Source organism: Branchiostoma floridae, chromosome 9, assembly GCF_000003815.2.
Source record: "Branchiostoma floridae strain S238N-H82 chromosome 9, Bfl_VNyyK, whole genome shotgun sequence".
NCBI lineage: Eukaryota > Metazoa > Chordata > Leptocardii > Amphioxiformes > Branchiostomatidae > Branchiostoma > Branchiostoma floridae.
The window spans coordinates 14567732-14580177 of NC_049987.1; the positions used below are offsets into that span (position 1 = coordinate 14567732).

General features: G+C 40.1%; 2 protein-coding genes across 4 annotated transcripts in view; one reads left to right on the top strand and one right to left on the bottom strand.

Moving 5' to 3' along the window:
• The window catches only part of LOC118423548 (runt-related transcription factor 1-like), a 79101-nt gene extending 72646 nt beyond the window's left edge, over positions 1 to 6455 (bottom strand). Inside the window, exon 1 of the mRNA XM_035831738.1 lies at positions 6371 to 6455. The gene's annotated coding sequence lies outside the window, so the exon portion shown is untranslated. The remainder of the gene's footprint in view (positions 1 to 6370) is intronic.
• The window catches only part of LOC118423549 (transcription initiation protein SPT3 homolog), a 101083-nt gene that overhangs the window by 53512 nt on the left and 35125 nt on the right, over positions 1 to 12446 (top strand). For all 3 annotated transcript variants that reach the window (XM_035831743.1, XM_035831740.1, XM_035831741.1), the window contains one exon: positions 6395 to 6479. In XM_035831743.1, coding sequence (XP_035687636.1) covers positions 6395 to 6479 — 85 coding nt within the window. The remainder of the gene's footprint in view (positions 1 to 6394; positions 6480 to 12446) is intronic.

Here is a 12446-nt window from a genome sequence, read left to right on the forward strand (position 1 = left end):
GGCAAACATTACGATCGCTAACTGCTCATTATCCGTTACGAATACACCCCTAGTAAAACCCCGGCTTCCCAAAACCAACAACCTTATCCCTGAGCTGCCGGTATTGTGTAAATGTTTTGCCAGCTCCGAATCCCCTCAGTTCTTAGTTTCCTCACGTCTTTGCATCAACTCTAAGCAGAGGCAACAAATTTCCCAATGATAGATACCCACCAGGAAGGGAGGTGGGAGTTCTAATCCCATTTCCACCTGTTAAGTCGATTTCAGCATGTCCGCAGCGACCACAAGTCCGCCAATTTGCACCAGCATGGTTTGGTGCCTTCGTTACAAATTGCGTTACGCGCTCAAGCACGATTAGCTGTCGGAGTGGGGGCAGGCGGTAGGGTCAAGATCGGCACCTGACTTGTCCAATCAGATAGAAAGATGAGGAGATTTCCTTATGGCGTGTGATGCGCCCGGGACCTAAAGAGTTTGGGGAAGTCCCTCAGGTCGGACCCTCAGAGCTGCGGCCTTTGCTACTAGTCAGATAATCTCTAACAAAAACAACTCCTTACTGTGTCCCAATCATCACTGTTGATACCACATGTTATCAAATAAAACTGGAGGCAGTACCAAAGGACTGGCGAGGTCAATACCTGCTGAATACAATAGTACACGACTGTCTAACTGCCACAGAATGCCTTTCATGTATGGTGGTTAACAGTGAAATTAAAATCATGGCATACTTTATCGTTGCATTCTTTTCAAACCATTGTTTATGGTGGTTTCAATTAGGGTTTTTTTTGGCAATCTTTTAAATTGGTTCAGGATAATTCAAATTGGTCCAGGACATTGAAAATGACTGGAGAAAAAAACAACTAGTGAATGATGGAATCCACAAGACACTGAAATGCTGTAGATGTACCAAGACGAAAAGAGATGAAGAAGGAGAAAAAAAAAGCAGAATTATCTCACTGCAGATTGTGAGACCTATTCTTGAAAGGGCTTCTCTATTTCAAGCAAAATTTGTAAGTCGTTATATCATCTATTGATACACCTCTGCTATGATTATGCATAAATGTATGCACCAAGCTGTCACACCAACAGAAGTATAAACGGTAGATAAATAGGCCTGGGAACTCAAGGTAAAAGGTACAGATTGCGGTGCACGTTGAGGTGTTTAATGCATTTTGGGGAGAGAAACAGAGATAACCTTTTGACTCCTTTATTGGTTTTTATTGGTCAGGAATTGGTTTTCCTTCGGTAATCTGATTATACCTTAATTACCCATGATACCCCAGGATGTGATGGTATTTGTGCATATGAGTCGGGATGTTTATCATGTCTTAGTGGAAACTTTTCGCTAGCAGAGATGTTGATGAGGTGAAGTTTTAAGGATTTTGCCATATGATAGCTATAAAATAGGAATACAAATTCTGGTACTACTTGTATCCGAACACTTGTTGGTAAGCTTAGGGAAAATTTTATTGTACATTTAATGCTTGCTGTTAGATGAGAATAAAACATTCAGTTATTCAACATCCTGTCAAGCAAAAGCTTCGGCTTTCTAGGATTACATTATAGCATCTTCACCTAAAAAGCCTTTCAAATCTCAATTTCCTTAACACAATCTGGCGAAAATGTCTTAAAAGCACTTGTTTTCTTTCTGACACTTTTATGCAAATCAGAAAATCTAAGAGTCTCTTCAAGGGTGGTTGAGGCAAAGGTTCCAGAAGCTGAAAAACTGGCCCTGGCAACTGTTTGGATTCCAGGTTTGAAAATTGCAAAAAAGGGTTCCCAATTACAGCAAAGTTGCTGACAATGAAGCATTACATTTTGTTTCTCTCAGCGTGTGATATTCTAGACCACTGAGACTGCCACTCCGCCTGATTTAGAGTCCCCTCTCCCCTTGTCCTTCAGTGAGTCACCATCAGCTACCTCATAAAGCTATCACAGGAGGCTTGCCCCCCCTGACTTCCCCACTTGGTGTGACCGATAGGATCAGACATGGTTGTTACAAGGGGTTAGACACTGTATAGAACATCAAACAAAGCTGGGGCAAGTACACAATGTGGAAAGGGAAAAAGAACATGTTTGAAATGTGCTCTGTCAGCCAAAATGTACAAGAAGGTAGACTTACTTGAAACAGGTGTTTCGGTTTAAGTTAACTTTGAAGAATACAATGGAGAAGGTATGAAATAACCTTCGAAATTTGTGCTAGAAAAAAAGGACTTTTTAAGCCTACACACCAAAAGAATCTGTCACGTTATAATGATGAATTTGGCCATCACCAACAAAACAACCATTTGGTCGGTTTCTTTCTCCAAACTTTGAAAGGAACAGAAGCTAACCAGACAGGTCATGACATTGTTCTTGCCCTTCTGTTGTAGGTTAGGGACTGATACAAGCTAGAGGTCATCACGGGGGCACGACCCTTCCCTGGTGATCTGACCCCCAGGAGAGACCCCCCTCAGTGGAAATAAGCAGTTCAAAAACTGAACATGAGCTACTATTTCTACTGGCATGTTGCTAGGGTCTTTGGGAGAGTTTGTACGATTGTGTGTATGGCTACTATTGGCTACTTCTTTCTTCAGATAATGTACTACGTTGGGCAAGGAAAGAGTTTCATTTCATAATTTCATTTAGATAAAAGGTAAAGGCAGTCCCATAGTCTTCTTGCTGTTGGGGCAGTGGGTTTTTAGTCCACTGTCCATTGGTTAATGGTATTGGAAGGCGAAGCCCTTTCTTCTTCTACCTTTACCTTACCAAGTCTGGTACTACCCATTTACACCTGGGTGTAGTGAAAAAGTTTGTACTAAGAATCAAGAGCTTTTCATCTTGTATGCTACATGTATGTGATACATGTAGCTTGTAAGGCTGATATCAAAGCAGTTGCAGCAAGAATTGAATTTAGTGACAAAGGAATAAGGAAATAACAGCACCGTTACACAAAAACAGAAATGGGATATATCAACAAAGGATAAGGAAGAAGAAAACTTAAGATCTCATTCAAAGGGAGACTAAAAAGCAGGAGCATGCATTGTCTTGAAAACACTATTTCCAGCCATTTAATTAGACAGGTGTCCTATACCTCATACAACAAAGCTTTCCATTCAATTACTTTTGAGCTCCTTGCAGTTTTTTCTGCCGATGAATGCACGGTAAATTGGCTTTAACGTATTTAGCATATCTTTTCCCAAACAGGCGACTCTCCGCTGGACATAATACTGGACAGCGCATTCAATTACTGAACGTTCTTTTCAGAAACGGTAAAACGGCAGATAATGGGATTCAAAGGGACAAAGGGTGGGAGCACACGCCAGGCACACTCTCCATGATTGAAACATTTTTCTCCCTGGTGATTCCCGGAGCAATCATTGTCCAGACAATCTGTTTTGTCCGCTAAAGTTTGTCATTGTTCTTGCCAGACATCGGAGGCTAAAATCTGGTAAAACCCTCACAAAGACGGTAAAGTAGGAAAACGGTCTTCCGGTGGGAGGTAACACCATTGGTCAGTGACTAATTATGAACACTATGCATTGTCAATAGAAAGGAAATGAAAGCATACTGTGATATAGAAATAAAGACCATAGTCCTTTCATTCCAAGTCATCAGTAAAGAGTACGGTCAAAAATGAAATATATTGTGTCAAATAATCTTTTCACTTTTCTAGTGCAATTGTCATTTCATAGATCTAAAATAAGAAAACAGGAAGTAGGCAGTCCATAAAAGCAATATATAGACTTCCTTGTGTCAAAGGAAACTTACTTATGTGCTCTGAATTGTGTAAACTTAAACCTACACATGGCAAAACATGATCTTTGACTGGTAGTTGGTTACAAACTGTGTTACGAGGGGCGTGCAATTAGTAATGGTCCTGACCCATTTTCCATAACAGGAGATTAATGAAACTTGGCACAGTTATTAGTCTTTCTCTTCATAGGAATCACCCAGAGTTATGCATTTCTCCCATCGTTTGATGCAGCTCTGGACACCGATTTTGTAGGACACCCCAGGTTGGTCCTCCAACTGATGCCTCATCAATGGCACAAGAGGGACGACCAGGCCTGGGAGCTGTTTCCACAGACTTCCAGCCACGTTTGAATTCAGGATGCCAGCGTTTTACAAGGTCATATGATGGGGCATCATCACCATAAGTTTCATTTATTTCATCAAAAGTCTTCTTTGGTGTGCGTCCAAATACAAAAACCAGATCACTGCGCGACACTCAACTGGCTCCATTTCACACCTGGTCCATTTCGCACCTGACTAAGTTCAAACACCAGTAAATCAGAAACCACAATTAGTTCAGAGCTGTCTTTTGCAACATAACCCATAGAGATATGAATTATTACACATACAAAATTTCATTTAGATCAGACAACTGGAAGTGGGTCAGGACCATTACTTATTGCACGCCCCTCGTAGAGTCTGGTAGTTTTTTTTCAGCACTCATTGTGCAATATTTTTCATCTTTAGGCAAGTGTGGTGGGTTCTATCATCTGCGATATAATGTATATACATTTGTATATATATATGCTGAAAAATTCACAGTCAAACAATATGAACTGCACCTGTCAGTCAAACTTTTGCAATTAACTCTCTGTAAGGTCTGGGGCCAACAAAGAAACTAGCAAACAACCCTGTATAATGAGGGTATAACAAGTGCGTGCCAGGCACACTTGTCTCTCATTTGTGGCATCCCTGAATAGACTGGAGAAGACAATGCCCACAGTGGATGTAAAAGACATCACGGTTGGTCAAAGAATGATGGCACACGCTATGCACGCTTTTTTTCATCAATGAAAGTAACCGTGAGTCACCCGTGTGACAGCTGCCGCTTTCTTGTTGGCGCTTTTAGAAAGTTTGTGTCATTCTTTATGAACAGTTGTTTTTTCAAGTGTGAAAATGCCATTCTTATATAAGTTATAGTCTTACTCAGTAGAAGGTCAGCAGAGAACAATGCCATCAAAACAGCTACATGTACTTTAAAGGAGTTCAAGACAAATAAGGTCATGTCTTCATCTTTTTGTCTTCACTATGATGTGCTGACAAACAACTCCTATTGAAGGACTGACAATAAAAGACAGCTTTTGTAATATGCAATACAATGTACAGTTACAGTAATACCTTGGATAACTAGTGATGATATTTTTCTTTGCCATGTTTGTCTCGCAAAATGCTTTAGGTTTAGCAAAGAACTATAACCTCCAACTGTTATACACATTATTGGGTTCAATGCTTTGGATTCGGACCCATGACCTTCTGATCTCATAGCAAGGTGGTACATTCTGCTACACCAAGACACGATATAGCTTATTTTTACTATAAAAGTTGGAAGATTCTGAGTAAAAAGTTTGTCAGATTACATAGAGAACACCACAGTTAGAGATGATGACCATCCCATACAACTTGACCATTTGCACCAATACACACTTGACTTGTCTTCCTGCTCTTCCATTTGTTGGGAGGAATTTACTGATTATGGACCAACCCTGCGCAAATCCCTCGTCCCAAGGGTAAACAGCCATTTACATAAACCGCTTATCCACACTTTGTTAAACATTCCCAGCCAACTGCCTTCTACAGATCACAATAGCAGCGTGCTATCATAGACTAATTGCTCTTCATTCAGAAGATTCTGTTGGTCATTTTGGTTTCTCTTTTATCTTGTTGTTTTGGGTGTTTATGATTCAGGTGTTTGGAAGACACATTGGTTGATACACTTTTACATGGAGGCCACCCCAAAATTCTGTTTTAAGAAGAAACACATATCTAAAGCATTGCATAGTGATTTTCCTCTATCCAAAGTGACATGAACTGATCTTGAAAAGTTCTGTTACAAAAATCTCCTGATTGCTATTTGAAATGGTCATGATTGCTATTTAAAATCAGGAGCTTTTCTGACCAACGACCACCTGTTCTCGATCACAAGCATCACTTTTTCTTTATCAGGTGTCCAACACGAAAGTGAATTAACAGCACAATATGGCAATGTACATGTGCAGTTTTCACGGTTATCAATGCTCAATGCTATATGAACAAATATCCAGAAACAATCAATGTTACAGATTAATAAAATTTCAAGTACCCAAGATGTTTCATAGAATTAGAATATGGAAATGTCTTTCTAGGGACAGGACTATTGCTGATATACCCTACCCCCCATGGTGAATGACTAATTATAGAGATGAGGTACAAGCGCTTAGTTGTACATCATCACAGCAGTATCATTTACAACGTTGGCTTTATGTATTGTCTTCAAATTTGTAACGTAAAGAAGTAGACCTATAGTAACTTTACAAAATAGGAATAAAAGCATGGAACATCATTTAAGTTAGGGAGAAGCATGTTGAGAAAAGAAGTCACTCAAAGAGAAATGCCCAAGTCTTACCTGTATCTCTGTTGTGTTTTCCAGGTACACGTTTGGCGACCACCGCCGTCCCTTGCAGTCGTCCGCCGCGCTGATCGAAGAAGTCGTCCACAGCCAGATGACCAGCCTGGTGAGTCCTCTCCCTGTCCCTGTGTCCAGCCCTACTGAAGTCTTTATCGCTGCCTCCTGTTGGCAGAGCAGATTTCACACTTCATCAGGCAACCAATGACCCTTTCTGACACAGGACAGGTTCAGGAGATTAGCGCCTATTTGTGAGGGATTCAGCTGGTGGGAGAGAGAATAGATGATGTACTGTGAGGGAGTGTGTGGCTCATCTCCTGTTCTCACCTCACACCTGCTGGAGAAAAGGGGGAGGGGGGTGTTTACTGAGGGACCTGTTGGTGGGGAGGGGCAGGGCTACAGGGGGGCATTGTTTGGGAGAGGGATGATGAGGCTTTGATTGACAGATGAATGGGACAATAGTTAGGAGCAGTGGTGGGTGGGAAGTTTACCAGAACAAGCACCACTGAGTGATCTTAGTTTTTGATTCAAACATTTTTACAAGGGTTCTTCAAAAGACTAAGGAGGCCAATGAATTGATTTTGACAAAAGTGGCCTTTCTGACAAAATCATAAATGGACAACAGTTGGGAAAAAACATAGTTTACTCAGTCATAGCTATTAGAAAAGCCAAATGTTTTCAGTTTTCTTGGGACTATAGGCAAAGAAATAGTTGGTATAGAATATAGTTTTGATTATTCAAAAAAGATATCTAAGAAGCATGCAATATATTTAGTTACTCAAGTATGAAATAAAATGGAGAATTTTTACTTGTTTATAAAATGGAAAATACATGCCCGTGGTTGTAACCATTGACAGTATGAAACATTACAGTGGGTGGTCCTTGTTGAGGAAACTTTTCATATGCTGATACTATGGACATGGTACATTGAGACCAATAATGGCAATTATAGACAGGGACGTTTGTTTTGGTCTATTTTGTACTTTTCCTTTATAGTAAAAAGAGTACCTGTTGTCTGAGTCTGTATCTAAGTGTGTGGTCTAATGTTGATAATAGGTAATGTGGACTTAGAGATAAACTAGACTGTACATTTGTGGGTATGGAAAGTTCGTAAAATGTTTCACTACATATTTCAGTTTTTTCTGGTTACAAGTTAGCAATTTATGATATCATTTGTCCGGCTTGATTTTTTCTTTCACATTTCCATTTCAAAATTTTTTTAAACCGTTTTTCTCCAGGTTTTTCTTCTACTTTTTGTACACAATCCGCCCACACAGTTTGGTTTTGCCTTTATGTTTTGTAATCTTGGGTGGACACAGGGGGATATAGGCTTCATGAACTGATAGCCTTTGTTTGTGTTTGTGGAAAACCTCCCATTGTTTTGTTTGTGGAGCGGGCTCTTTGATGATCACAAACATGCCGACAGGGGAACAATATGCCCCTTTCTTGTGACCAAACAAGTTGACATAATTACTTCTCTTTTAAGAATCGTCTCCTTTATTGTTTGATTATTAAATTTCTAATTACAACAATTAGTTATAGCTGTTAAATGACCAGGAAGTCAATCTGAATTGGAATCAGGTATGTTATTGATAAACATATATAAAGCTAATAATTTTTGTGATATCATTATCAACACCTGTAGAGGTAAATATACTGGTACTGTATACTGGTAATGTCTTGCAACAAAGCATTAGTATTGATTGTACCACTATCAGAGGGATGCTAATGTTACTGTATTATGGTGTATAGGGTGGTGAGAAGTGTAGCTACCAGGCACACACACACACACATTATCTAATGTAGACACAAAGGCTAACAGCACTCCTAACAAGATGTACACAAACTACAGCACTCACTAGTATAAAGAATACTTATTTCATTTCCAAGCTGTAGATTTGATCTTTAGTGACTGTGATAAGTTTATCTTTTGTGATACAATGAAATTTTCGATCATAACTGAATAACGCGTATGTAACATTTATAGTATAGATCGTTTTCACAATGACGTCACAGTCGCGTTCGAACGTTCGAACGGCCATGTTGGATGATAAGCGGCTCGATCTCCACACGGCTGTGTGTTGCACGTGGTGGACCCGTTCGTGGAAAGAAGCCTTTTTTATTCAGAAACGGACTAGATGTTTGCCGTGCTAACTGCGAGTTCCATAAACACTCGCCGTTTCTATTCAACAACATTACCTGTATACAGTCCGTCCTATTTTCAATAACCTGATTAAACCACTATCCTACTAGCCCACCAACAGTAGCCCTGCCGCGGAGTTTGTGCATGCTTTTTAAAAAAAAAATTTGGGAGAAAGTTGGTTTCTGGTACAGTGTATGTCATGGACGTATACCATGTTACACGAAAATGTCAGCAAGCTTGTTCTATTTCTTCTTCATAAAACACGGCACATCGCGTCCTGAGTACTGCCCCCGATGTTCTGTCGATAATCAAGCGAGGATTGAAAATTGTTTGGCTTGTTCACGAGGAACGAAAATCGAACTTTTTTACCCACGATTGTGTAGCTGGTAGAACAAAACAAAAAATGTCTTCAGCCGCAAACTTTACCTAAGGCAAGACAAAACATGTCAATGCGGAACTTACACGTGTTAACGGGCACAATACACCCCTCACGCGCATCTCAATCGTTGTGTCAGTTTTACGCTCAGCACGGCCCAGTACGCTTACCTAAAAGTATGAGGTGAGGTGTGTATTGTGCATACGACTGGTATGATCATATGAAGAAAAATGTCAATACGGACCTCATATGGACTTGATATATACGCTCGTGTGACTGCACCTGAAGGATTGCACATGCGTACACATTCAATTCCGTATGAGGTTCGTATGAAATTCTTAGCCCCCACCGTGCTCCACAGGTCGCTGGGAAAATAAAATTGGACAAATATATACAGATAACATGCCAGAGGAGTTAGCTAGGTCGCAGGCCATACACCCTCGGCCAACTAACTTCTCTAGCATGTTATCTGAGTGTCTATATTTGTTTAATTTCTGCTTTTTCCAAGTGATATATGTGAAGCCTGATAGAGACAAATAGTCCATAGGTACCTCATACGAACTTTGATAAAGATTCTTTATTGAGACACGGCAAAAGTACAGAGACTTTCGTAAGATCTACATGTACAACAGATATACGCACGTGTGACGGCACCCTTACACAAAACTTTGACAGCCCCTTCCGTATCTCGCACGATTTCAGTATTGAATCGACAAAGTGTGGCGTGTACATGTCTTCCAGCGAGCTTTGCGCTTGTGGCGAGGGAAGTTTCTACAAGTCTGGTCGAGTTCTGTCACCTCCATGTCGCGACGGGCACTAAACGCAATTTGGCATCTGACTAAACATGTGCTAAGCATTCTCAGAGTTTGAACTTTCAGTATCAAGTGCAACGTTACAGTCTGTCGCAATTACGTCAGCGCTAGCAGCCCTGATTCGTATGTTTAACGTTAGTTGATCAACTGAATTGTAATTTTGTAAACAGACCTTTCTAATACACATGTTGACAAAGCCAAAATACGGAAAAAAGACGCGCGCACGAACTTTTTTAATACCACTATCCCGCTGGCCCCCACTTGCCTCACGGAGTTAGGGTCGGGGAAGCGCTAAATCTTGCCCCTTGTTAGGCAAGTGGACAGTGAGGGCCAGCTCGTGCGCGCATATGCATGTGGTGGGGATTGGTAGCTAGTCCTCTGCACGCCGCCTGTCAGTGAAAGGATATCACCCAGGGTAGCCGGGCCAGGTACAATGAATGATCGCGTTTTTTGCGAGGCCGCTTCACCGCGAACTCTAAACCACCGCGAACACTCCATTTCCCGCTACCGCAAAAGTAAATCCTCGCGATCGGCACCAGCATTAGATCGTTGAAAAAAGTGCCATTTTTAAAAGTATATAGATCAAGACGTATTATTGCAACTTTGTCCTGATTATTGCAACCTTGGCTACATCACTTAATGATTCACAGAATGGAGACAAAACAGCACACTTGAACCCGCAAGTAACTTTGCTGGTGCCGTTCTGTGTTCTAGTCATCCAGGTTATCATCCAACATGGCGCCCACGCGTGATCGAACGGTTTTCGAACGTTCTGTGAAAACGATCTATTAACACATAAATACCCCAAATTCAAGTCTTCCTTGATCTGATATAAATGCTGGTCTTCTGGTAAGTTTATTTTAGCTATAAAGCAGAGGTTATAAGAGGGGGTACACAAATACTGGAAACTGATTTTTCTTTAATCACCAATACATGTACATGATAAGAAACTTCCCTATCACAGCCTCCAATGATAAGGAACCTGCTCCATTTTTCACCCAACCAAGGCTGTAGAGTGGCTATACCCCAGGGATAGCTCTGCTCTTGTGTGTGGTCTACAGACCTGCTGCTGACTTCTGAAGAGTGAGTAACCAAACTCCATGGGAGGCACAACTGTACACACAGATAGGGTTACATATTCCTGAGGGACTCACTACATCTCTTTTTCATCTCTCTTGCCCCAAAGTGCTACACTACAAAACAAACACTTTTATGTCAAAGTGACATTTATGTCTGAGGAAAAGAATTCATCATTGCAGAGACTTCATTTTGCTGTAGGATTCTGTTCTAAACTGTCCTGGTTGAAACAGTAGCAACAGAAGTGCATTTATTTTAAGATCTTATGGTGTAGAGGACACTGTGAAACTGCTGGAAATATCAAGGGGAAAGAACTTTTATTGGAACAAAAAGATCAATAAGATTTAATTTATTGAGAACAAGCATTGAAATGTAAAATTTGAACCTGCATATTGTAATCAACATACAAAGTGGTTGTTTCCCTTGATATCAATTCAGTTGTCAATTCTAGAATATATCAATATCCATTTTAACCCTTGTGTTGCTATGGACCCATTTACCCACCAACTTTGTATTGATTACCGTATAACTCAGTATAAAGAAGGTTAAACACACCCCTATGCCCAACTCATGTAGGGTTAAAAAGTCAGGCTATAAATTGGGTATCATATACTGGCCAAACAATAGAACACGGCTATTACAGGCTATCATATAAAGTATCCTGACAATCAAAAGGCACTTTTCTAATTCATAATTGAACTATCCATTGACCTTTTGTCCGTGCTTGTGAAAAGGTGAATTCCTACTGGGAGAAAGTGACCCCCATCCATCTAACAGTATTTGAGGTATTGTGTTGTATTGAAGATTACTATAATATGAAAAGACAGGTGAATTGAGAAATCTGTGCATGAAACTATTGAATAGAAAATAATTTTTTCACTGTGGCATGCAGACCTGAAACTATATGGTATCATCTTTTACTGATGTGGAAAAATATTGTAGATAATTCAAAACTAAAATCTCTCTTGAAGCCTTTAAATAAATCTGTTCATGAATCTTGTTTCCTTGTTTTCACTGTGACATGCAGACCTGAAACTTTAAAATTCTAAATATATGCCTCAAATGTATCATCTTTACTGATATGGAAAATATTGTAGATAATTCAAGTTTAAAATGTCATTAAGGTGAGAAAATCTCTCTTGAGGTTAAGCTTTGAATGCTTTGAATAAAAAGGAAAGTATATATGGGACTTGATCCCTGCAAACCATATGTCAACAAGGGATTGTTCCCATCTTAAACTCATCATAAAAACTACAGTTTCAGCATTTATAGCTCCAGATAGAACTACTGGCCAGCCCTTTAAAACTGGAAGTCGTTGTGATAAACTGTTAACAGGTTTGTCCCATAACCACAGAAGACTAAGAACAATAAACACTCTCTTAGCCTGGGCCCCCTTTCTTGTAATCATAGGAGTTACAAGAGGGGTTATGGGAACATTACGACCGATGTTTTATACAAGGCTAAACTAATGTAATAGCTTGTTACGCATTTGCGTAGTCGGTTCTGTATTGTGCTCAAACTGTGGCTCTAATACTTATATACATGTCAAGACATCACAACTCTTTCCAAATCCTTGAAGAAATAGTTCTTGAGCTCAGGGTCAAACTCAGGGCTTAAGTAAAATTTCCTTGGGGGCATAGTAACCATGGAGGTGAGGAGCTGGCCTAT